At 45.8% G+C, this 23,792-nt stretch overlaps 2 protein-coding genes across 6 annotated transcripts in view; one reads left to right on the plus strand and one right to left on the minus strand.

The window, feature by feature from the left end:
• TINAGL1 (tubulointerstitial nephritis antigen like 1) overlaps nucleotides 1-23,792 on the minus strand; it is a 203,240-nt gene that overhangs the window by 76,762 nt on the left and 102,686 nt on the right. The window lies entirely within an intron of this gene.
• Nucleotides 1-23,792, plus strand: part of COL16A1 (collagen type XVI alpha 1 chain) — a 130,144-nt gene that overhangs the window by 70,512 nt on the left and 35,840 nt on the right. For 3 of the 5 annotated variants that reach the window (XM_081870356.1, XM_081870357.1, XM_081870359.1), the window contains exons 19-42: nucleotides 3,684-3,722; nucleotides 3,859-3,903; nucleotides 5,942-5,977; nucleotides 6,607-6,720; nucleotides 6,950-6,985; nucleotides 8,460-8,495; nucleotides 9,493-9,591; nucleotides 10,061-10,105; nucleotides 10,526-10,561; nucleotides 11,144-11,197; nucleotides 11,345-11,467; nucleotides 11,855-11,890; nucleotides 12,697-12,804; nucleotides 14,248-14,370; nucleotides 16,158-16,211; nucleotides 16,604-16,645; nucleotides 16,757-16,792; nucleotides 17,890-17,943; nucleotides 18,427-18,495; nucleotides 18,587-18,640; nucleotides 20,979-21,005; nucleotides 21,664-21,729; nucleotides 21,911-21,964; nucleotides 22,090-22,143. In XM_081870356.1, the coding sequence (XP_081726482.1) occupies nucleotides 3,684-3,722; nucleotides 3,859-3,903; nucleotides 5,942-5,977; nucleotides 6,607-6,720; nucleotides 6,950-6,985; nucleotides 8,460-8,495; nucleotides 9,493-9,591; nucleotides 10,061-10,105; nucleotides 10,526-10,561; nucleotides 11,144-11,197; nucleotides 11,345-11,467; nucleotides 11,855-11,890; nucleotides 12,697-12,804; nucleotides 14,248-14,370; nucleotides 16,158-16,211; nucleotides 16,604-16,645; nucleotides 16,757-16,792; nucleotides 17,890-17,943; nucleotides 18,427-18,495; nucleotides 18,587-18,640; nucleotides 20,979-21,005; nucleotides 21,664-21,729; nucleotides 21,911-21,964; nucleotides 22,090-22,143 (1,440 nt within the window). The remainder of the gene's footprint in view (nucleotides 1-3,683; nucleotides 3,723-3,858; nucleotides 3,904-5,941; nucleotides 5,978-6,606; nucleotides 6,721-6,949; nucleotides 6,986-8,459; nucleotides 8,496-9,492; nucleotides 9,592-10,060; nucleotides 10,106-10,525; nucleotides 10,562-11,143; nucleotides 11,198-11,344; nucleotides 11,468-11,854; nucleotides 11,891-12,696; nucleotides 12,805-14,247; nucleotides 14,371-16,157; nucleotides 16,212-16,603; nucleotides 16,646-16,756; nucleotides 16,793-17,889; nucleotides 17,944-18,426; nucleotides 18,496-18,586; nucleotides 18,641-20,978; nucleotides 21,006-21,663; nucleotides 21,730-21,910; nucleotides 21,965-22,089; nucleotides 22,144-23,792) is intronic. The other 2 variants (XM_081870358.1, XM_081870360.1) reach the window with 1 other exon arrangement.

Genomic DNA, 23,792 nt, shown 5'->3' on the forward strand with positions numbered 1-23,792 from the left:
ATGCAGCTAGTGCGCAATCAGAGACAGCGTCCGGGAGAGCCGGACCCACACAAGGGCTTTGTGCCTAGTGCCCTCACCCCCTTCTTTCGAATCCGGGGGTGATTTATGGCCACAGCAGGCAAGGCAGTGTTCCCCATTTCCTTGGGGCAACAAGGGAGGCTGCATACTCCCATATCAGCTTCTTAATTATGTCAGGCTTCCTCTTGGGGCATCTGGTTGGCCTGTGAAAACAGGATGCCAGAATAGGTGGCCCATTGGCCTGATCCAGCAACAGATCTCTTACGCTCTTACTGTAATGCACCTGACTCTGGTTGGTGGACCTTGGTGTTTTAGGTAAAAATGAAGTAGATCCTGCAGTCCAATAGATCCTGCCCTTAGGATATTTGGAGGCAACTCTCCTATCTCCCCCTTTAACCACCTCTTCTTCAGCCTATGCCTACTCAGCTCTTTCAACCATCCATCATAGAATTTGGTTCCAGATTACTCATTATCCTCTAGACATGCTCTAGGTTTTCCATGTCCTCAAAATGTGGCACACAGAACTGGACGCAGAACTTCAAATGCAGCCCAACCAGTGGACCTATTAATTCTCATGTTTTGAACAGCCTATGATTGCATTAGCTTTTTCAGCAGCTATATTGGACTGCTGGCTCATGTTCAGCCTGTAATAAACTAAGGCGCATAGACAGTGATTTTTTCTATTTTTTTTTAAAAAAAGGTGCTTGTAATCACCATGCAGTTGTTACAGAAAGTGCCACACTTTTTAACAACAACAAGATATGCCAGTACTGTGTGCCCTTGAGTACCCCCTGTGCATACATTCTTTTTATATGTACCACTGCCAAACCAAGTCTCTCCCATCCTGTACATGTGATTCTGATTCCTTCACTTGAATGAAGGACTTTATATTTGCCTCTGTTGAATTTTCCTCTTATTGGTTTTAGCCCAATATTCCAGCTCATCAAGATCATTTTGAATCTTGATTCTATTTAGCTATCCCTCTTGGCTTTGCATCATCTCATCTGCACCCTTATTAAAATCATTCACAGGGCTTGGGACAGAGCCTTGTGGCACTTTATTTAAGACCTCCTTCCAGTTTTATGCAAAACCCTTAATGAACATTTGCTGGGCATGATAGCTCAACCATCTGTGGATCCACCGAATAATAGTATCATCCAGCCCACATTGCACCATCTTGTCCACAAGCATATTATGAGAGACCTTGTCAAATGCTTGACTGAAATCAAGACCTATTATGTCCATGGCATTCCCATGATCTACCTGACTTCTAACTCTATTAAAAAATGAGGTAAGCTTGACCTGGTATGGCTTGTTCTTGATATACTTGTGGCAGCTCTTAGCAAGCCATACTTTCTTTTCTAAATGCTCACAGAACAAGCACTTAATAATCTGTTCTAGAATTTTGCCTAAGGTCAGATAAATTGGTCTGTAGTTTTCTGGTTGCTCCTTTCCCCTCTTTTTGAAGACAGGGACAACATTTGCCCATCTCAGGTCTCTTCTAGAACCTCACCTGATCTCCAAAAATTATTAAAGGGTAATAGCATCTGATTAATTACTCCTTCAGCAACCAGGGTTTTCATTCATCTGACCCTGGAGATCTGAACTCATTGGAAGTAGCTTGGTGTTCTTTAACCACCTCCTGGACTACAAATCGCTCATAATCATTTCTTCTTCTTTTTCTAAGTCAAACATAACCCCCCTTGAGGCAATACAAGAGTTGAATAGTTCCTCCTCCTCTCTATCACCTGTTAACTCTTCACCCCACTTCCCCAAGCAGCAAGTCTACTGCTTCCTAGTTCTTCTTTTAATTTTTCCAAACATAACCAAGAAACCCCTTTGGTTGTTTATAGCACCCCTTTGTTAAGTTTTTAAAATACATTTCCAGGCCTTATGGTTGTGAAGATAAATTAGGAAACATGTAAGCAACAGCGTCGGATGACATGAAGGGAAGCAGGTGATGCTGAGCAGGACTTCACAGGGATCCAGGAGAGAAGCTCTGATGTTCTGCTTTACCCCTTTATCCCTCTTTCTGACAAGCAGCAGATGATGAGGGTGAGAATTACAGCACTATGCAAAGAAGAAAGGCTCTGCCCCAGGGAGCTTACATCTATCTTTTGATAGCAGAGGGCAGGTAACATCAGGAGACAAGGGAAGGGAATGGCAAGGAACAGCAGAGGGTCAGGAAGAGCAAATGTGAGCAAATGGATTGACCCAAATCTAGGTTACATATTTTATTGTGCAAACAAAATTATGTGCGAGCTTTCAATTTGAACAATTAGGCGCAGAATTTGGAGCTCTTTTTAAAACTCGCACCGCCTGCGGTGTCATGTGCAAACAAACCCTTTTAATGCCTTACAGTTCCTCGTTAAGCTGTTGGCCCAACCACAGCATCGCTCTGGTGATATTTTTCATTGTCTTTTGTGTTTGTTTTGGTTATTTTTCAAAAGTGTTTAAAAAAGAAAGAAAGAAAGGCATTTATAGAATTTTGGTCCTGTTCCAGTGCAGCCACTGGCAGCCAGGAGAAACATCGAGCAACAGCCAGTGGGTGTTGAGCCTAAACAATGCTCACAGCACTGACAGCTTTGTGAAAAGAATTGCTAAGAGGAGCTGCTTTTCAGGAATCTGAAATAGGGGCCCTGGAGGAAGCCTGTATGTACAATTCATTCTTATCTTCCCCCAGATACCACCCAACCAGTCAGCCAGTGCCAGCCAGTGCCAGCCAGCTGCCTCTACCCCTGGGAGTCCAATCTTTCATATATTCTCATCCACTTAGGGTTCCATATTGGGTGGGGAACCACGGGTCCAGGGGCAAAATGTGCCCCACCCTCCAGGCCTCTCTGCCTGGCCCTTGGGACTCTCCCCAGGCAACACCAACCCACCTCCCTGGCCATAGCTTCTTTCCCCTGCCCTCCCACCCGCCTTCACCAGCCTTGCTCCATATCCCCTTTGGCTGGAACTTTCCCTTGAACTCTGATAATGCCTCTTGCTTGCCTGGATGGAGGATAGTGTGATCAGCTTGGGAAAGGGCAAGTACACACATTCCCACCCGGTCAACATAATTTAACAGCTCCTTAACCAAGATAGAAGGAACGAAGGAAAGGTCAAACTCAGGTTAAATTACATAGAAATATGCCAAATGTACACGCGGAAACAAAGGGCACGAGTGTTTAGAAGACAGCAATGCAACTTCCCCTCTGTTATGCTTTCCATAGTCATGGGTTCAAAAGTTATACAGGATACAGGGTATGTAATGGGCAGAGCAGACCTTGGCCTTATTCATGCTTACCTTTCCTTCATGCTCCCCAGGCATGGCCTGTGCTCTACTTCCAGGCATCTTTTTTCCCCTTCCCCAGAACTTTGTCTGCAAAAACCTGCTCTTTAAAGGTCAATTGGAGCAAGGGGCAATCCACACAGAAAGCCTGAATTGGTGTTTGCTCTGATTGGGTTCTAAAGAGCTGGTTTTCATGGGGAAATTCCAGGGACAAAAAACAAACAAAAACAAATTCTTAGATGCAGAGCTTTTAAGCGCGGACCTGTGCCTGGAAAGAGAGAGTCAAGAAGTGGCAGAAGTTGCACATATTCTGGTTCCTGTTTGGGATAGCAATGACCTCGGTGGATCATTCAGCTTCTGAATACAACCAACTGTCCTGCTTTCATTCTAGGGTGATCCCGGTGGCCCACCAGGTCCCAGAGGAGAGAAGGTAGGCATAACTATGCATATAGCTTTGGATAGTCCCAGTGATTATCATGTCCCAGAAAACTAGTTTTTTCTCCTGTCCGTGGCTGCTGTGTCCAAACCTAGTTACGTGGATCTTATTCTCTGTTCTCTATTTCCAGGGGGACTCAGGACCTCCAGGGCCAGGCGGTTCAAGTGGAAAGCCAGTAAGTTCCTCCTTCAGTGAGTAAACCAGCAAAGCAAAGTGGGGAGGATCCATGAAATTTCAGCAGATCCCAGAACCCCAGTCATTGGAGTAGGGCCTCATGCTTTGCATATTTCTGTGCTCTTGACTAGGCTTTCTCCACCCAGGTCATGTGACCACTGACTGACAGCCAGGGAAGCCGGGTGGGACCTTGCTTATTGGGCAGCTGCTGGGTTTATTTATGATATGTATATGACACTGATTTGTAACTCCTCTTGCTTATGGAGCTGGATACAAACCTATACCACCTGTGCGCAAGAGAGAGGCATACGCAGGCTCGAGATAACTGTGGTAGGTGGGGGGAAAAAATCTCCCAAATGGCCCTATAATAACTCAAATTCCAAAGCAAATGCAGTCCATTGTCCACAAACTGCAGGCTGGGAGAGGCTTTTGCGAAGCAAGACAACCCTTAAGTGTATTTCACAATGAATGGTGGAGTTCAGCTTCTGAATGGTTTACAACAAACTTGCAGTGTTGTCCAGAGGTATTAGTCCCCCCACTGCTGGTTGGGGATTTGGCTAAAGTGCAGAGAGCAGCTTATAACTAACCCTGTCATGTTATCCACTGCTTGTATCGCTGCGCTGCTGAGGTTGAGCTGAGAAAGTAGCGCACAACACCCCTATGGTGTAGTTCACTGTTATATCCCTGTTGCAGATAGGAGGAATGTGCTGAGGCAGAGTAGTTCTTAGCAGACCAGAGGTGGAACTATCCCCCAGGTCAATTCAAGCACTGGCATGCATGGAGAAGGTTCAGGTTTTATGGGCTTGCATGCAAAATGTCCCAAAGGGAACAATAAGCCAATATGTTTTGGACATGAAGATTCAAATCAGAGCAGAACCACCTGCCTTTGATGCCGATGCCGCAGGCTCAAGCAACGCACATGTGCCAGGAACGTACTACAGCATTCTGTTGTGGCGCTCCACTTGGCATTTAGTGTCACACTTAAACAATGACATAAAGGGAGAATAAACTGAATGTACCAATGCAGCTGTTGGGAATGAAGTCATGCCTCGTTCCACACCCAGCCCTTGCTCCCTAAGGGCTGCTTAGATTGTTAAAAGTCTACATTGCTCAACAGCTGAGGTTTCTGCCAGTGGGGGAAGACTGGCGGGAAACAGCAAAGCCAGAGGCGTTGTGGGAAGGCTTTGAGGGGGCATTCAAAAGACAGGCAGAGTGTCTGTGTGGAATGGGATCGTAAAGGCGAAATAAATCATTTTTGTGACAATGACTATAGGGATGGGGGAGAAATTCAGTTCAGTTTGCATTGAAGGGCAAACCTACATAATTCACACTTCCTGAAATAATATGCAAACTGAAACACAGCAATCCTTTGCCTGTTGATCTGACAATCAGCACACCCCCTATAGTCCTATTATATGGGAACAGGGCAGCACAACTTAATGCGGCAAGCAGAACTATCTGTTCATGCTTGTGCTGGCATCTCTATTACCTTGGCAATGGACGAGGCATCACCAACTCCTCTGCAGTGGGTGGAGTAGGTGGGGCAGCCTCTGACAACTTCAGAGATGGATACTCTGAAGAGCTGTGCTCTGGGGTGACTGACGCAGAGATGGAGTAGGGAAACCCCTCCCCCCGCAGTAGGTCCTTCCCCATGATCTTCCTCCCCAAGTGGCTTCCGAGACTCTGGCATGATCTGTGCCTACCCACTGGGTCAGTTCCTTGGATCATCCATGGGCAACTCCTCTCCTCTCCACCTATGCCCAGCCAGGTCCCTCACCGGGGGCCCATGACGCCATCAATGACTTGGCAGGAATTCCCATTGAAGTTTCCTAGGATTGATTTCCAGATAAACATGAATAAGTTTAGGCTGCAGGTTTCCTGATCTGCAAACACATTAACTATAGCTAGTTCCTGGTCTCATAGGAGTTTGTTTATTTGTTTCATAAAATGTATATACCATTTAAGTGCAGAAAAACCTTGACGCAGTGTCCAAAAAAGGAGTTGCCTCACAAATGGAAACCTTCCTTCTTCCTCTGCAGGGAAAACCTGGGGTCCCAGGCCTGAAAGGAGACAAGGTGAGTAGAAGGAAGGCAGGATCAAGGCAAAGCCTGTGCATTCTCTGGTTTCAGAGAAGGGCATGAGGATCCTACCCCCACCAAGCTCTATTATCACCACATCTAATAATGAACCTAACCTGCCCTTCCCATAGGGTCCCAGGTCAGGTTATAGCAATACACTATACAGCTATAACAACAATTGAAACAGTTACAATTACATATAAAAAAGCAAAACTTTTCCAACCAGAGGAGGATAAATAAACAGCAAAAGAGGTGGGTGTCTGAAGGCAACATGCTTAAGCTGTAAAAGGCCAGGGTAAAGAGGCTTATCTTCAGGAATATGGCAAAAGCTGTACAGTGAAGATGCAACAGGCACCATTGTGGGGAAGGAGTTCCACAGTTATATCCCTCTAATTTGCTCTTCCCTCTATTCCATCCCCCCCCCCATCCCAAAAACTACTTGCCTGAACAAGAGGATCTATGTTTTGTTTCAGGAATAATTCATCTTAATGCCTTTTGTTTAAATAATTTTCTTTCCGTTTTGGGGAAGGAGGCAATGGAGACCATTTTCCTTTGGCCCTGTTGCCTTTGTGTTGTCTTCCTTTAGTTCAAATCTTCTTCACAGCATCTTGAATGTCTCTCAACAGGGGGACCCATGTGAAGTCTGTCCCACTATCTCTGATGGGAACAATGCAGTCAGCATCCCTGGGAAACCGGGGCCCAAAGGGGAGCCTGGACCTCCAGGGAAACCGGGCAAATCGGTGAGTCCCAGGTCACTGGGTGAAGGCTTTATCCTTTGAGGGTGTTACAGACAAGGAGATTTCTGCTTTGGACTAAATGACCCTGGGAGGTTCCTTCCAACTCAACAGTTCTATGATTCTAAGAAGCAAAGGTGTTTGGTTGGTGGGACAATTGCTGAGTTATTGGACGCTGGAGTTGTAAGCATTTCCTTTGGTCTCCTCCCCCCCCCTCCCCGCCTTTCTCTTTCAGGACAAGCCTGGCCCTCCAGGACTCAAAGGCAGTAGGGTAGGTGTTGGATTCACTTTCTGTGAGATTAAGAGCAGAGCAAGGGGAAGATGCTTTGCCTGTAGAAAGCCTTGGGTCGAATTCTTTGCATCTCTGGTTTAAAAAGCATCAGGTGACACAAAAGACCATCTCCCTCATATCCCAGACAGCCACTGCCAGACCAGCACGGGGCTTTGATCCAATTACAGGTAGATTCCTATGTCTGTCAAGATGGCCAGTAACCAACAAGAACAGGTATCCCTTGACCCAGAAGCTTAGATGTTGTGATGGACTACCACCTACAGCCTTTGGGCATGAATCTTTCCTTGGCAGGTGTGGCTGTTTTCCCTGCAGTTCCCTCCTCTAGACAGAGTGAACTGGATGATGGCACACAGCCTGAATGCCCCGTCTGGCATCCTTCAGGTCAGTGTTCTTCAACCTTAGGTCTGCAGATGCTGTTGACTTGCAACTGCCATTGTTCCCAGACAGCTTAGCCAATGGCCAGGGATGGTGGAGGCTGTAGACCAACAACATCTGGAGACACAAGGTTGAAGGACACTGACTCACTTCACTGGTTCAAGAACTGTGGCAGATTTCTGACACTAGGTGAATTTGTTACCTATTAAAATGCATATGGGACACGGATAGCGCTGTGGGTTAAACCACAGAGCCTAGGACTTGCTGATCAGAAGGTCAGCGGTTTGAATCCCCGCAATAGAGTGAGCTCCCGTTGCTCGGTCCCTGCTCCTGCCAACCTAGCAGTTTGAAAGCATGTCAAAGTACAAGTAGATAAATAGGTACTGCTCCAGCGGGAAGGTAAACAGCATTTCTGTGCACTGCTCTGGTTAACCAGAAGTGGCTTAGTCATGCTGGCCACATGACCCGGAAGCTGTACGCCGGCTCCCTCAGCCAGTAAAGTGAGATGAGCGCCGCAACCCCAGAGTCAGTCACGACTGGACCTAATGGTCAGGGGTCCCTTTACCTTTACTTAGAATGCATATTCATTATATATATATATATATAAAAAACTCTATTCAAATTAAAGCTGAAATGGCACAAAGCAGACCTACAAATGAATGCATGGGAAGTTGACATGATCCAGGATACACCGATTCCGTGGAGGAATCAAGTGAGGGCCAGTTGTTGTGGCCCATTGTGGTCTGTTGAGACTGTGAGCTGTGTGGATCCAGGAGCACTTTTGAACAGAGGTTGGATGGGCATCTGCCAGGGATTCTTTAGCTGTGGTTCCTGCATTGCAGGGGGTTGGACCAGATGACCCTTCCAACTCTACAATTCTGTGATTCTGTAACATGTTCCTGGTTTGTTTAAACTGAAGCAACCATTGATGGGGTACAGCAGGTGCGTCTCTTGCTGATACCCTCTCAGCACCACCAACACCACCCAGGCTCAGCTGCCTCACCCAGTTGTTGGTGGCATGGATGTTTCCATTGCCTTCTGATTTTTTCTTCTCCCTTTTCTTTATATCATTCTTCAGGGGGACCCTGGGATCAATGGAATTAAAGGGGAGAAGGTAGGTGGCCATTTCCTTTTTATATGATCTCTAGCCCCTATTTTTGCTTTGGTTCAATAGGGGTCACACTCTGTAGGTTTTTTTTGGGGGGGGGGAGTTCTGCACATAAGCCCCACCACAAATGTCCTCATGTGTGCTCTCTCCCACCACCTGCATCGCTTAGTCCCCAACCTTCCCCATGATGTACAAGGAAAATTTGCACAGGGATTCTACTTGGTGTTCAATTGAATTGAGATTATGTGATTGTGGATTCTGATAAAGCACAGTCCTTGATCATGAGATGCATTTGAGTGAATGTGAATGGAATTCCTAGGCAGGCCTTCTCCTTTTAATCCTGGGCTTGTCCAAAGTTCTCTGTCGCCTTTGGGGAGTGCTTGCACACATCTCTGCTTTAGTTGTGATTAGTGGCAAGGTCTTAGACTGAAAGCAATCTTCAACTAACAGCATCTTTTGCATGCCTGCAGATTCTCATTTTAGCTTGCAAACTGCAGAACTCCTTAGGGAAATACTGTTCATTTGTAAAAAAACACAGAGAAACCAAAAACAGTGAGCGTTTTGAGTTGGGTAAATTTAGCATTCTGAACAAGGTAATGGTGAAGTTTTGCTGATGAAAAGGAACAGGTTTTACACAACTCCTCCATCTCGTTGCCTTTAGCCAGTTGTTCCTCACTGCAAGTGACTAGGCATGCGGTTATTTACAAGACTGCTGGATACCTTTGTGCAAATTATTTCAGGCACCCACGCCCACACCCACAAATGATACTCACTGCAAAGTCAATTTTGTAATCCATGTAAACAAGGAGACCCATGCATTTTAGGCTTACCCATGCATTTTCTATGTCTGTCCCAAACCAGCAGTTTTCCCACGGTGCAGGCGGTTGGGGTGGGGGAGCAGGCTTGTACCATATCCTGCAATCTGTATCACCATTTGCATTGTACTGGTATGAAATGAGCTATTCCTCGCTAATACCAAGCATTGTGCTTCTTCTTCTTTAAGGGAGATCAGTGTCAGTCATGCAGCCCTGCAGCCCAGCATCTTCAGAAAGCACCCAAAGGAGAACCAGGACCACCAGGGATTGGCCTGCCTGGCCTTCCCGTAAGTATAGGGCCATCGTGCCTCTTGCCTTTAGTGTAGGGCACTGCAAGGATTTATGGGAAGAACAAGGGTGGAATGAGTAGCAGTGCTGAAGTGAGAACGTGAAATAACACAAGGGTTTCTAGTCCTCATGATCATAGAAAAGCACATGGAATCCCCATGGCAGTTTCTGTGAACAGGCAAGTCTACACAGTACAAACCCATTTAATCCTCTTCACTTCACCCTGCGGAACTCTAGTTCTGAGAAGCATTCTTGATGATATCACTGAACTACAGTCCTCAGGGTTTGATGGGATGTCGTGGCAGTTTCAAAGCTGTTTGGATTGGTTGTGTGAATAGAATGTTCCAAATGAGAGCAGGTCTGATCTGAAGGTACTATCCTGGTTAAAACCACACCCAGAACTTTTCCTGGTTCTGCCAACACCTTCACTGAAATGATTCTTCTTACTTTTCTTTTATTTGCTTTCAGGGCAAAGATGGCCTTCCGGGGCTGTCTGGACTCAAAGGAGAAAAGGTAAGAGCAAATTTTCAGGAGACAGTCAGAGGGCTGGTTCCGGAATACCTTGCTTTATCTCTGTTCCACTGCAAGTGTAATTAGCCAGAACTTGAGGGATAATCCAGTGATTTTTATCACAGGGTAATAATACCTCTGTAAAGATGCATGGTGCCTTCTACTCTCTCTCTCTCTCTCTCTCTCTCTCTCTCTGTGTGTGTGTGTGTGTGTGTCCAGGCCACATACAGTTTGTAAAATAAATAAATAAATAAATAAATAAATAAATAAATAAATAAATAAATAAATGGTGAAACAAGAAGATCCCCCTTATGTCAGATTCATCTGAGCAGCAGTTTTCTTGTTTCAAGATGGTAGATCATTTAAGCATCGTTGCAGTCATTTTCTGTCTTCAGCAACTCACCTGTTCCTCTTTGTACCTAGGGAGATACTGGAGCTGTAGGACCTGCAGGCAAAGCTGTGAGTATGAGAAAGTTCTGCAAGTTTAGAGTGTGTTGGTTGCCCTCTGGGAGCTGACTTTTGTGATCTGAACAGCGTTGGAAGATATGAAAACAAGAACAAAGTCAGATAATAAAGGGATTTGGGGGAGTTAATAAGTCACTGTCACTCAGGGGGGAAAAACAGGTAAGTAACAAACACAAAAACAGTAATACAGAGTTGCAGATCTGCAGGATGAAATAACAACAAACCAGGGTACCAAACATCCAGTTCTTTAATATCAAATATGAAACTCTGTGCAATTTTCTTTGTCTTTTACTTTGCTTGCTAGACAGTCTGGTGAATTGTCCCCTAGCATAGTTGCTAGACCTCAAGATTTTTATTGCATCAAGCTCAAAAGCTTCAGTTCATGCTTGAAGAGAAGCGGCGTACATTTTGATTCTTCCAAATTAACTCTAATGAATGGCAATGCCATGATGTGTCTCTACCACAAGGAATTCTCCGAATCTAGGAAAGGACCCCACCTCCTTCTCCTCAACCCTCACTCTCATTCTGTGCTTATACTCAAAGCTCAGCAGTTTCTCACTCCTCCTGTAATTCTAGGGAGTCCGAGGGACCAAAGGGGACACTGGAGATTCAGGAGTCAAAGGCGAAAAGGTGAGCAAATTGGTATCAAAGCATGGAAGTGGTTGTGTAACTTGTTCAGATAAGTGAGCCTTTCATCTTGCTCACAATCTGTGGCCCTCTCCTCTCTTATTCATGTCCCCCTGTTTTGTATCACAATTCATTTTCTCTCCCCTGTAGGGAGAACCTTGTACCGAGTGCCCTGCCTCTCTGGAAGGTCGGGAGACCATGGTTTCCATTCCGGGGCCTCCAGGAGAAAAGGGTGAGCCAGGGCTTCCTGGTGCTGGACTTCCTGGAAAACCAGTAAGTGACCCTTGGCATGGACCTCCTTTGGAGAGGAGCAAGGGGTGGGGCAATAGAGCTAGAGGGAAGGTGGGTCTCATAGTCCAGGGGGTTGGACTAGATGACCCTTCCAGCTCTACAATTCTGTGATTCCTGGGGCAGGTAGAAAGGTTTTGTGAGTCTATGGCATAGTACGTTCCTCCTAAATTAGACAAACTGGTGCAGAAGCTCAGTGTAGAAGATAAACAGGGGTGAGAATTGGGAACCAATTTCTAGTGGGCTTCTCTTATTAGGCTGCCTGGCAGACTTGATTTGTTGGAAGGACTGTCTTTGTGGCAGGATCCAAGGGACCAGTGAAGTTTAAGCAGAAAAGCTTTTTCTCTTATGTTGCTTGCTGTACTTTTTCAGGGAAAACCCGGGGAATCTGGAATGAAAGGTCAGAAGGTAAGAGAAGTCTGCCGGCTGGAGTGCTTCTTTGTGAGATTACATAACCCAAGGGGGTTGGTGGCCAGAGCTGGCTTTGGAAAGGGTTGAGGAGGTCTGGCATTTTCACACTCCTCGAGACAAAACCAGAGGCACAGGAAATGCATCTCTAGGGAGCAAATATATTCTTATTATATTTACACAGTATAATTGGAAAAGCAAGCTACAAACAAAGTACAGTGATCTATAAGAAGTTGCAAAAGACCAGAAGGAAATATGAAAATCAAATATGCATGCGGTGCAATAGGAGGAATGTCAACACCTGCACCACTCCAGTCTGTATCCCTTGTTTCTATGATGCTGTGCCAAGACAATGGGCTGCCTTTTGAAGATGGTTCAGAAACTTCAGGAAGTGAAGATTTCAGCAACCAGATGATTGACTGGGACCTGGTGGTCTGGGAATATACCACCAATTCTGGCCAAACGGTGCTGGCGGCAGATTGCCATTTGTTCTAACATGAGTTTCCCCATGGAAATGCAGCAGGGAAAAGAAAAATCTCCGCCCAGACCCAGATCTGGAAATCCCTGACCTGTGCTTAAAAAGCATGGCACAGTGTGGATGAGCTCTGTATTGAAATCAGCATCTTTCAGACTCTCTCCACTTTAGTATATAACCTTTACTGTACTATTATTTGGATCTCAACTATGCCTTGAGGTTGGGTAAAAAAAAACAGGGAGGGTGAGAGGTCTAGTTTGTCATTTTTATCTTTTTGATATGTTGTAAAAATAAATAAGAACAAGTGTGTATAAAAATCTATCCTGTCTAGGGTGCTTCAGGAAGCCCAGGTGATCCTGGCATACCAGGCACAGCAGGTTTGCCTGGTCTTTCTGGTGAACCTGGAGTCAGAGGTCCATCAGGAGCTAAAGGTGAAAAGGTGAGTAGGCCCCTTGTTGGGGTACAACCACCATGCTGCCAGGAGGGACCAAATGTTTTTGGAACAGGGTGTGTGCACCTGTGCAAATAACCAAACTCACCCTAGGGTGAGCTTTCTCACCTGTACAGTGGAACCTTGATTCTCAAACTTAATCCATTCTGGAAGTCCATTCAACTCCTGAAACATTCAAAAACCAAGGCATGGCTTCTGATTGGTGCAGACGCCCCAGAAACAATGGCCAACAGCTGCATTGAACGTTCGGTTTCCGAAAAATGTTCAAACACTTACTTTTCAGTTTTTGGCGTTCGGGAGCCAATTTGTTCGTCAGCTAAGCCATTCAAGAACCAAGGTTCCACTGTATTGCCCTGTCAACCAGTAGTAGTATTTTACTGCACTTGCAGTAGTAAAATCGCCATCTGCAAACAAGGCACTGAGTGAGTGGGAGAACAGTAAAAATAATGGTTGTTATCACCATTATCTCCCCACCCCACCCCCACTCTCACCAATGCTCTGGAGAAATGCTACATCTAAGGCAATGGGAGGTGGATACAAATTGGTGGCTGGGCCACTGAAAGAGGAACTGGTGTGTTGCTGCTGCTGTTGGTAGAGACTTTTGAAAAGGGAGAGAAAGGAAAATGCCCATTGCCATTGCTAAGGATGAGCTGCTCCTCTGATGCCAAATTTTGTGTGCACACCTCTCTGATTCTTTTTATCCTTTGTTTTTTATTTTTTGATGCAGAGGAAGAGGTTCTCCCAAGTTCACAACAAGCAAAAAGGGCCACAAAATTTGGAGCCCATTTAAGTTCATCCCTAATTCAGCTTGGTTCTAGGCAAATGGTCCTCTAGCATATCTCTCAGTGGGCTGGGGTGGATCAGAATCCTGCTTGCTGTCCCGCCCCTGACTGCCCTGCTTTAAAGTTCATGTTTGCAAAGAGGAGCCTACACACACAAACATCCTTTGCATGATCCAAACCATCCTATGTGGCAGGGCGTATGCCCATAAGCACACATGTAAAGAGCCAGCAGACACAATTGCAGCTTGCCTCCTTGGTACAGCCAATGACTATCCACATGAGCCTCTGGTCTTAAGTGTTTACATGATGGAAAATTTTGATTAGGGATAATGGGGTAGGATATCTGGAACATCTAACCTGGTCTCCTGTTTGCTGACATATCACTCTGCATTCTTCCCCACTCTCACCATCCCGGCCCACAGGGTGATGCTTGTGACTCCTGTCCCACCCTCAATGGAGACACAATTGCAGCTTGCCTCCTTGGTACAGCCAATGACTATCCACATGAGCCTCTGGTCTTAAGTGTTTACATGATGGAAAATTTTGATTAGGGATAATGGGGTAGGATATCTGGAACATCTAACCTGGTCTCCTGTTTGCTGACATATCACTCTGCATTCTTCCCCACTCTCACCATCCCGGCCCACAGGGTGATGCTTGTGACTCCTGTCCCACCCTCAATGGAGACCTCTCTGGTGCGGTTGGGATCCCAGGAAAACCAGGTTCAAAAGGAGACCGTGGACTTCCAGGTGTGGGACAGCCAGGCAAACCTGTAAGTAGTTTTCTGACTGATCAAAATAGTGGTGCTGAGAATGCCAAATTCAGAATTTAGTCTGATAGTCTGTTTTAAGATTGGTACAGTCATTAACTACCATTACTTTGAGTTATTTATGTGAACAAAACTGAACAATTCAGGCTGCATCCCTAGAACCAGATACATTTGTGTTTGTATAATAGATTGGACAACTGTTGCATGACCTTTTAGCCAGTTTAGATACCTGTGGGTATCACAAGCAGGCATGAAGGTGGAAGGCCTTTGCCCTGCTTCCAAGTTAGCATCTGGTACTCAGGTACTCTGTACATTTATTTGTTTATTTACAGCATTCTTATATCACCCATTAATAATAAGTTTTTGGAAATTCCATGCAACTACGATAGCTGTTGACTTTTGATAGATCTTCCACAAATATGTCTAATCCTTTAAGATAGCACAACTTGCAATAACAACTTTTATAAGTTAATTACGTCTTGTGTGAAGAACTAATTCCTTTCATCCGTCTAGAACCTGCTGTCAGTCACTTTTATTGGATGACCCAGTGTTAACTGCCTCATTTTTATTCCTTTAATTAACTGGCTCGATTTACATTTCACAACACCTTCACAAAGGATCTCAATAAAAGATCTTCCCTCAGTACAGGTGACCGTTTCTGTTCAGTATGAGCATGTCAAATAATTATAATTTTAAACACTAGCATTCCTTGGTAAGACAAAGGAAGACATCTTTGTTATTTTAAAAGCAAGTCATGCTCTAACCCTATTAAGTTTGTGAATATAATATCGTTTGTGAGATAACTGATGATGACGGCAGTATGGCTCTGTTTTCACAGATACTGATCTTCAAACATAATTTGAAACAATATGAATACCATTGTTCGTACTGGGAGTCTCAAGAGATTTGAGAAACATATTCTAAGCACACCCCACGATTTCATAAAAGCACAGGAAAGGCAGAGAATTTGCAACAGGGCCTCGGAATTCAGCATCTTGAAAATCTCATTTAAAAAAGAATCAAGTTTCTATCCCTCATGGTGATAAAGAGAGGCTTGAAAGGGTGTAGGCAATGTCTATTCCAGTGTTCAGAAGAGTAGGGTTGAAATGGTCCTGCACTGAGCATGGCATTATCCCTTCCTGCAACTAGCTGAAGCAGATGAAATTATGCACACTAGGGAAATTATGCAAATGTTTGTGATTTATGGTGGTTCGTGATTTATGAAGGTTGCATAATTCTTTTCTTCTTGATGCAAAATTAGAGTGATCAAGATGCAGAATGATGTTATCTTTTGGTTGTTCATGACAGCAAAAATATCCTTTCACAGGATGAGGCTGGAATAAGAGCCTCATATTTCTTTGCTTTACAAATATCCTTTTTGGAGTACTTTTTAAGAAGTTATTTTAAAAAGTTTGTTTCACAAAGCTAATAACTTTCTGATAGACCAGTATACTTTTTTAAAAAAAAAATCTGCAGCACTGAAAGGTCTAAAAATGATTAATTGCACCCATTAAATTTTCCAGAACTACTCATTTGAAATCGAATGTCAATTTAGAGCAAACGCTGACTGTTTTAGCTTCCTCAGATAAACAGCTAGCTTTCCCCCTAGCTTTCTAGCTCAGAACTATACAGCAACTGAAAACCTGCTGTGAACTCATAGAAGGTAGACAATACGTTCCTCTAAGGCAACAGAATATGGATCAGATGTGTTGCAACCAGCATGAGTGATGTCTGGGGGCTCTAAATTATTCAGGCTAATTCTACTGCATCTTCCCTCCTCTCACCACCAGGGAAAACCAGGACTTCCAGGAGTTCAGGGACCTCCTGGCTTGAAAGGACTGCAGGTGAGCAAGGGCATAGCTCGACAGGGCTTTAAATGTACGTTGTTTGCATGGACAGATGGGCCCGCTTTCTCCCAGGCACTGCTTAAACCTTGGCCTGGCTACCTATTTTGACAGCCAGGCCCAAGAGATAAGAGGAAGAGTGAGTTGCCATTGCTAACCAGCCACAGAAGGTGCTCCACAACCACCCAGTTGGGGTAGTGAACAAAGAGGATTAAGGCTGCGGTGCAGAGATGCAGGAGGAGGGAGCATAAAATTCCAGAGAGGGAGATAAGAGGAATCACTGAGCCAAGGCTGTTTAAATAGCTATGACTCAGGTGTGCTTCATTCATTGGGTGGTTTGGTGATGTCGGTGATGTCGTGTTTCCACTAATCTGTCTGTTGCATCTTTCCAGGGGGAGCCAGGTCCTCCAGGGATAGGAATCCAAGGTCCAGAAGTGAGTATGGCCAGTGTGTGTGTGTGTGTGTGTGTGTGTGTGTGAGAATAGTTTCTGCAACCATGTGTTGTGATTAAAACAAAACCCACCCACTTCTCTCTTCTTTCTCAGGGGGAAATTGGACAGAAAGGCTCACCTGGCAATCCTGTAAGTAGAATCTCGCCTTGCCTTGTTCAGCCACGTTAAGGCAGTTCAGCCACAGTAGACCTGTCATGCCTAGACAATGACTCAGCACCAGAGCCTGGTTCAGGGATCCTCTAGCATAGAAATTGGTACTCACCTGGAAGGTCTTAGACTCAGGATCCACGCAACCCTGATGACCCAGCAGCAAAGTCCCGAGAGGAGCAATGTGGAGTTAACTGCTTTGCAAGGGGTTATGACCTAGCATGGAAATTACCACTCATTTGCAGAAGGCTCTTCGGTATTCCAGACAAGGGGAATGAACTGGGGTCTGGGGCAGAGTTTTATCAAAGCTCATTTTCCTTTTCTCAATAATCCTTGTATGATTCCCCTACCCAGAGACCTCCAAATTTGCCTTGTCGTCTTAGTTGCAGGTATAATCGACTCTGCCCTGAATGCATGGGCGTAGCCAGAGGGTAGGGGTGGGGGCAGCAGCTCACCAAAATCAAGTAGATAAGTAAAAATACTTCACTGGAAGTAGCAATAATCAGAATGTTTGAAATTGAAAGGCTCACTACAGTCACTTGGAGGATTATTTCTCTGAGCACTTAGGGTCAAAAGAAAGTAATTTAAGCAGCTCTTGTTGAGAAATTCTGAATCTGCTAGACAGAGCTAGACAGAAGATGATGCCCCCCCCCCAAATCCTGGCTATGCCCATGCCCTGAATGTGTAGACTTCCTTCACCAGGGTGGCACACAGAACATATCTAGACCCAAAACTACGTCAACTTTTTTGTGGTTCCTCCAGGTAGGAGTGTACGGAACGTTCTGAAATTGATAGCAAGAAAATCCAATGGCATCTCTACTTTTCCCCCGAAAGGCTTTGCAAACTCCCAATGCAACCTTTGCTAACCTGGTGCCCTCCAGAGATTTTGAGCCATAATCCTTATTAGCTGGCTAGTCCAAAGCATTGGGGGGGGGGGACCAGGTTGGCAAAAGGTATGTGGCAAAAGCCTAACAAAAGGAAATGTTTTGCTATTGAGATATCTTCATGTTTCCAGAACCCAGCTTTGTTCTTCCTGTCTCTTTCACTTGTGCTGTGATTCTCTTTTTTCTGTGCCACAGGGACCTCCGGGACCTCGAGGGCCACCAGGAAATGTTGGGGGAAAGGGGGAAAAGGTGAGCATTGGCATCTGGGTTGTATAATTTGCAGTGAGAACGGAGAAATGACATCTAATAGCCTTCATGGCTGTGGTGGGTTCATCTTTAATTTCTTATTCATTACCAGTGAGCTGTTGCATCGAATGAATGATGAAACAGATAAAATATCAGTGAAGTGACATGTACTCCTATTCCAAGGTGAACCTCAGTAGAAAACTGCTTTAATTCTGTGCTGTTCCCAGCACCATTTCGCTGAGGATAGAATTACTGGTTTGCACCCTGCAGCAACTATCCCATATTCCATTGCATTAATATAGGAGCGTGGGAGACACTGCATTTGCAAAGTATACTTTATAACCCACAATATCTGTGCAAGATATTAGAAAACTCCAGCATAGATTGTGTTGGGCCTTGACCATGTTTTAAAGCAAATGACACCTCTTCCGCCATTAACATCAGAATGTTGTCAGCTTGGATGTAATACTGCTCTTTTCCCTATAGGGCTCCCCAGGACTTAAAGGTGCCATAGGACCCACTGGACCTCCAGGTGCCAGTGTTACTGGCCCACCAGTAAGTGCCATTGCTTTGTAGCACCGGAAATCTTACAACCAACCAGCGCTTTGTGCTTTCTGACTCTTGTTGTCCTGATATTTTCCTCCAGGGCCTAGAAGGCCAGCAGGGCCTCCCGGGAGTTCCTGGATCCGATGGTTCAAAGGTGGGCAAGCTGTGTGCTTTGAAAGAAGACTTATCTGAAAACTAAAATGATCCTGTCTAATCATCTGGCTGCACCAGGTTCTTAATTACCCATGAACCACTCAGTTCTGACAATCCCACTGCTGGCAAAAACCTGCACTGGCCTTGAAAGCCACAAAACAAAAGGAACTTGATAGGCCTGTCAGATGCATCCTGCCATGGCTGCTAGGTTTTCCATTTGCTCCATGTTTCTAGGGACAGGTCTGAGCAGTTTTTCATTTGTCTCACCACTTTCCCCAGGAAAAGCCTATGTTTGCTGCTGAATTGTAACAATCCACAGCAAAAACTGATTGACATTTGCTCTGATTCAGTAGTAAACAGCAGGTTTTCCCAGGGAAAAGCATTGGGTGGGTGAGCCCTCAGTGCCCTCTTTAATATTGAAGAGGGGCTTGAGCAACTAAAAATTCGCTCATGCTGCTTCTCACCTTCTTGGATACTCTGTGAAAAATTACCAGAGTGATGCCCCTGAGTCCTGCTGGCCCTTTGCCCGCCTCCAGGCCACAGCACTTGCCTGACCCCACTCTCTTTGGAAGCAGGCTCTGAAACGAAAGTGTTGAAAGCCTGAATTTTGAAGCTTTGGATTCAGCTTTGGCATGACTAATGTGTGGATGTTTCATGTAAACACTTCATTTCCACCCCAAAATAAGACTGACTAAAGATGACTGAAGCGGCTGAGGGTCAAAGAGCGAAGCATGCAGCACAGAACATGCTTTCTCGTTTGCAAAGCAGAGATGATTGTTCACACCGTGGCGGTTTTGAAATCTGCAGTGCAAATGCTCAGTGCTGTTCTAACGACGAGCGGTGCCTCAAAGGCCAACATATGGCGCTGAAAAATAAATTGGATTTGGGGTGCGTACTCTTCTTTAATAACTCCCAATGTTAGCAAGAGAGATAAAGGGGGTTATTAATTATGCGCGCCTCTTTTGAGGGAAGACCTTCAATTATTCAATAGGAGCCACTGTGTGCAGCCCTCAAAGATCTGTTCCGTGGTCCTTGGTGTTCTCAAGTCATTCCGATTGAATTCAGCATGTCACTCAGCTTGTTTATCAGTGCAGCAATGCTGTTATCATGTCGGGTGGAAGGTAAGGGTGGGCCGTGCCACAGATGCTCGAGGGGGGGGGGAGAGTATATAGTTCAGTGGTAGAGCATCTGCCTTGCATGAAGAATGTCCAAATTTCAATTCCCCATGGCATATCCAGGTGCGGCTGGGAGAGACTCCTTGCCTGAAACCCCAGAGAGCCACTACCAGTCAGTGCAGACGGTACTGAGCAAAATGGACTTCTGACTTTGTATAAGGCAGCTTCCCATATTCCTTCTCCACTCCTACACCACTGCCTGAGAAAGATTCCACAGCAGAGTTTGGACCTGAGATACTTCCAGTCTCAAAGCCTGGCACCATTCAAATACACGTGTACACCCACCTATAGCCCCCTCTTCACCACTGCAAAGCTGTTTCCCAATCAGCTGGGCACTGGTGGGGCAGACTGCTGGGAGGGGAGGTTTAAACCTCCCTTCCCGGTGATTCTCTCTCTGCCCCTCAAGCTGATTGGAAAATGCTAAGCAGCAAAAAAAGAGAGAGGAGAATTGCTCCTTTGGGAGTCACAGCTTCAAGGCATGCCAGGCACCTTAAGGTAGTAGTTCCTGGTGGAACTGGCTTCCCTCACTTTTCTTAGTGGGAAAGGTGAGATGCAAGGAAAGACTTTGGGAACTGCTACTTCAACTGCTACCCCAGATGAGGAAAACCTTTGGGAACCTGCACTCCAGGCATCTTGAGGAGGTGGATCCTGATGGAGCCAGCTTCTCTTACCATTTCAGATGGTCCTGGCAATGATCACCAAGTGCTTCAGAAGATTCCTAGGAAGAGCTGTAGGGAACACAGAGGAATTTGCTTGTTTGTTTTTACTTGAAGCCACTGCCACACAAAACAGGTAGGTAGCTGGCAGGCCAGTTGAAAAGGCTTCAGGAGCTAGTTCTGGCCCAGGGGCCACTGTTTACATCCCTCTTGTAATGTAAGGTACGTCCACATGATTTCTGAGCAACAGAGGAGTTTTTTAAAGGTGGGCAAGGGATTAGTTAACTCAGAGGTTCCAGACAGTGGGACGTCAGAAGGCATGAGCGGAGTGAAAGAAGCAGGCCAAGGAGAGCTGATCAAAGGAGCTTGCAGGTGTGCTTCCTTGCACATCTGAGAAGCAAATGGGACCATGTAATCACTCTGCACATGTGTGTGCATGTGTGCTATTGCCAGCAGCACGCTTCTCCAAATATTTGACTCTTCTTTCTCTTCCTTTCTTTTTCTCTAGGGTGAAAAGGGAGCCAGAGGAGAGAAGGTGGGTCAGCCTCCTTCTCCATCCCAAATTTTGCAACTCTTAAGTTCCTTTTGGTGTCTTTCCACACTGTCAGCATCTTATACAACAAACACCTGCTGTTTTGTCATGTGCTGCACACAATTCTCCCAGTTCTTATCTTTCTGGGGATGCAATGCACTGGCTGGGAGAAGCACGTTGCACCTCTGAGTAATATAAGGAGGAGCCAGAAACACCCTGCCATTCTGCCACTCCTTGTTCATATGGACCAGAAGTGTTACTCTGGGGATAACAACCCATGACTCTTGATTAAGTTTCACATTCCAGAGCCCCTAAGAACATAAGAGGAGTCCTGCTGGTTGAAACCAAAGGCTTATCTATTCTTCTTCCACAGTGGCCAAGCAGATGCCTCTGGGAAGCCCACAAGCCATACATGAGCTGGGATAGCTCAGCCAGTAGAGCATGGGACTCTTACTTGCAGGGTTGTGGGTTTGAGCCCTACATTGGGCAAAATATCCCTGCATTGCAGGGGGTTGGACTAGATGACGCTTTGTGGTCCCTTCCAACTCTACAAATTCCATTAGCACAGTAGCCTTCTCCAGTAGGAAAGGATCCCTGTGCTCCCACTCCTTGGTCCCCAAGTGTCTCTCCCTCCTTACCCTCCTCACCTTTATCTTCTTAGGGAGATTCTGGTGAGTGCAGCTGCCAGCCCGGCCCTCGCGTGGACTCAAGCAACATTGGTCTTCCGGTAAGCGTCAATACATGCTCCTGCTGCCCCCAAGGCCTTGGGGATTCGCTGCCAGGCTGGATGATGGTTCAAGCCACCTGTGCTCCCCCATTCTCCGCTCAACGCCTTTGCTGCTCCGGAGGCTGGAACGCCCATGTCCTGCTTGGCCTTTGCTAAACGCTCTCCCCTTTTGGACCCGCAGGGTGCCCCAGGACTGTGGATCGGGACTTCCTGGCAGCCTCAGCCGGGCCCTCAGGTGTGTGGGTGTGTGTATGTGCATGCTTGCTCCTCTGTGCGTAGCGACCTTGGCTCCTTTCTCCCCATCGCCCGCCCCGTTGCTCTCTTAACATCTTCCTCTCTCTTTCTTTGTGGTGTTCACAGGGACCGCCAGGTGTTCCAGGCCCTCCAGGCCCACCAGGAGCTCCTGGGAGGCAGGTAAGTGGTAGGAGAGCCATATACCCCAGCATCTTGCAGACAATAACAGGTATGCATTGTCAGTGCCAGCTCCTGTATTCTTTGTGGTGGTGGGGAGTGGATAAGGCACAGCATTAGTGGACTCAGTTAACCTGGAAGAGACAGGGCTTCCAAGCCCAGAATTCACTCCCACTCCCCCTGACTTCCTTGGTTGTGCAGTGCACAGGAAGAGCAGCAGCTCTGCTTAGATGGGGACCCAGTCCTGGTGCTGTGTGCTGTGCTAAGCAAATGAGTTGTATTGTGGCTGTGAGCCAGTGTACTGCCCTCAGCAGTTCTCATCGCACCCTCATGGAAATGACACGGAATGCTAAAAAGCTTTGGGAAGGTGGAGAAGTCTGGCAAGAGTCCCAATGCCATGACCCTTTTCTTGCTGGGCCATCCCTGTGTTGGTTGATCAAGAGCAGGAGGCAGAAATTGCTCTCCAAAAGCAACACTATACCTGTTTGTTCTATATGTTGCCCTGGCAAAGGGGAGCCCTTGGTACCACTTGGATGGAGAACCAGTTCACAACATTTCCTTTCCTCCCCTCCCAAAACACAGACATCAGTGTGGGGTGATGAGCCTAGTTCCTCCACCCCAACTAAACATAATGGCAGAGGCTTGTTTTGACTTAAGACACACTGGTTGGTCACAGAACAGAGAACTGTGGCAACGTTCCACATGGAACATGTGCAACTGATGTATTCCTGTCTTATAGACCTTTTCATTCTAAAGGTCATCTAAATCTTAGCCATGCCTCCCCATCCCCTCTACACAACTGCTGGCTGCAAGAGCAAAAGGTGTGCCTTCTAGAGGTGGGGAGAATACTATGCAAGTATTATGAGTCCTGACCTAAGTTGCAGAAAATCACACCCACCCATGATACTTCTCCTAAGCCTCCACACCCCCAGCCCTTATCTTTATCTTATCTTTCTTTAAGTCTTGTTTCATCTTCTTGGATGCTCACCAGATTTCTATGGGTTCCCCATTTATCTCTGAGAGTCATCTTCTTGACTGCCACTGCTTCTGTCGGTGATACCCACAAGGGTGTTTTTCTTTCCAGAATATCTCTGTATCTCCTCCATACATTGTACATACAGGCTTCTTCTTATTACATGATTGAAGAAGGCCTTATGTGTTTTTGCTTTGCCATGGGAGAGAAATTTGATTCAGTTCACATTTAAAAGTGGGTCTATCTAATTTGCATTTTCCAAAATAATATGAGAACCAAAACAGCATGCAAAAGTGTGTTTATTAGGAGAAATTTGAAATGAAATGCTAAAAAAAAATTCATTAGCATTTTTTAAAGGAAATTGCTACAGAAATGTGGAGAACTGAATTTAAAGGCTCGTCCAGACTTTTGCTTGTCCCACTGCTCCCCCACCCCCAGGAAAGTCTACTCTCTAGCACTGAATCAGAGCAAACATCAATCGGGTTTTTCATGAATTGACATTTGCTCTGAATGAGTGCTAAAGAGCAGGTTTTCCCTGGGAAAGGAGTGGAAGAAGTGGAAAACTGTTCGCACCCATGCTTTCTAGGTATGGGATTGTGGAAGTGGGGATGAGCCCTAAGACTGGAAAAACCAGGAACTAAGAGAACTGAAACTGACAGGTTTTTCCATCCCTAGTGTG

This window comes from Podarcis erhardii (assembly GCF_964252035.2).
Source record: "Podarcis erhardii genome assembly, chromosome: 7".
In the NCBI taxonomy this organism is placed as follows: Eukaryota; Metazoa; Chordata; class Lepidosauria; order Squamata; family Lacertidae; genus Podarcis; species Podarcis erhardii.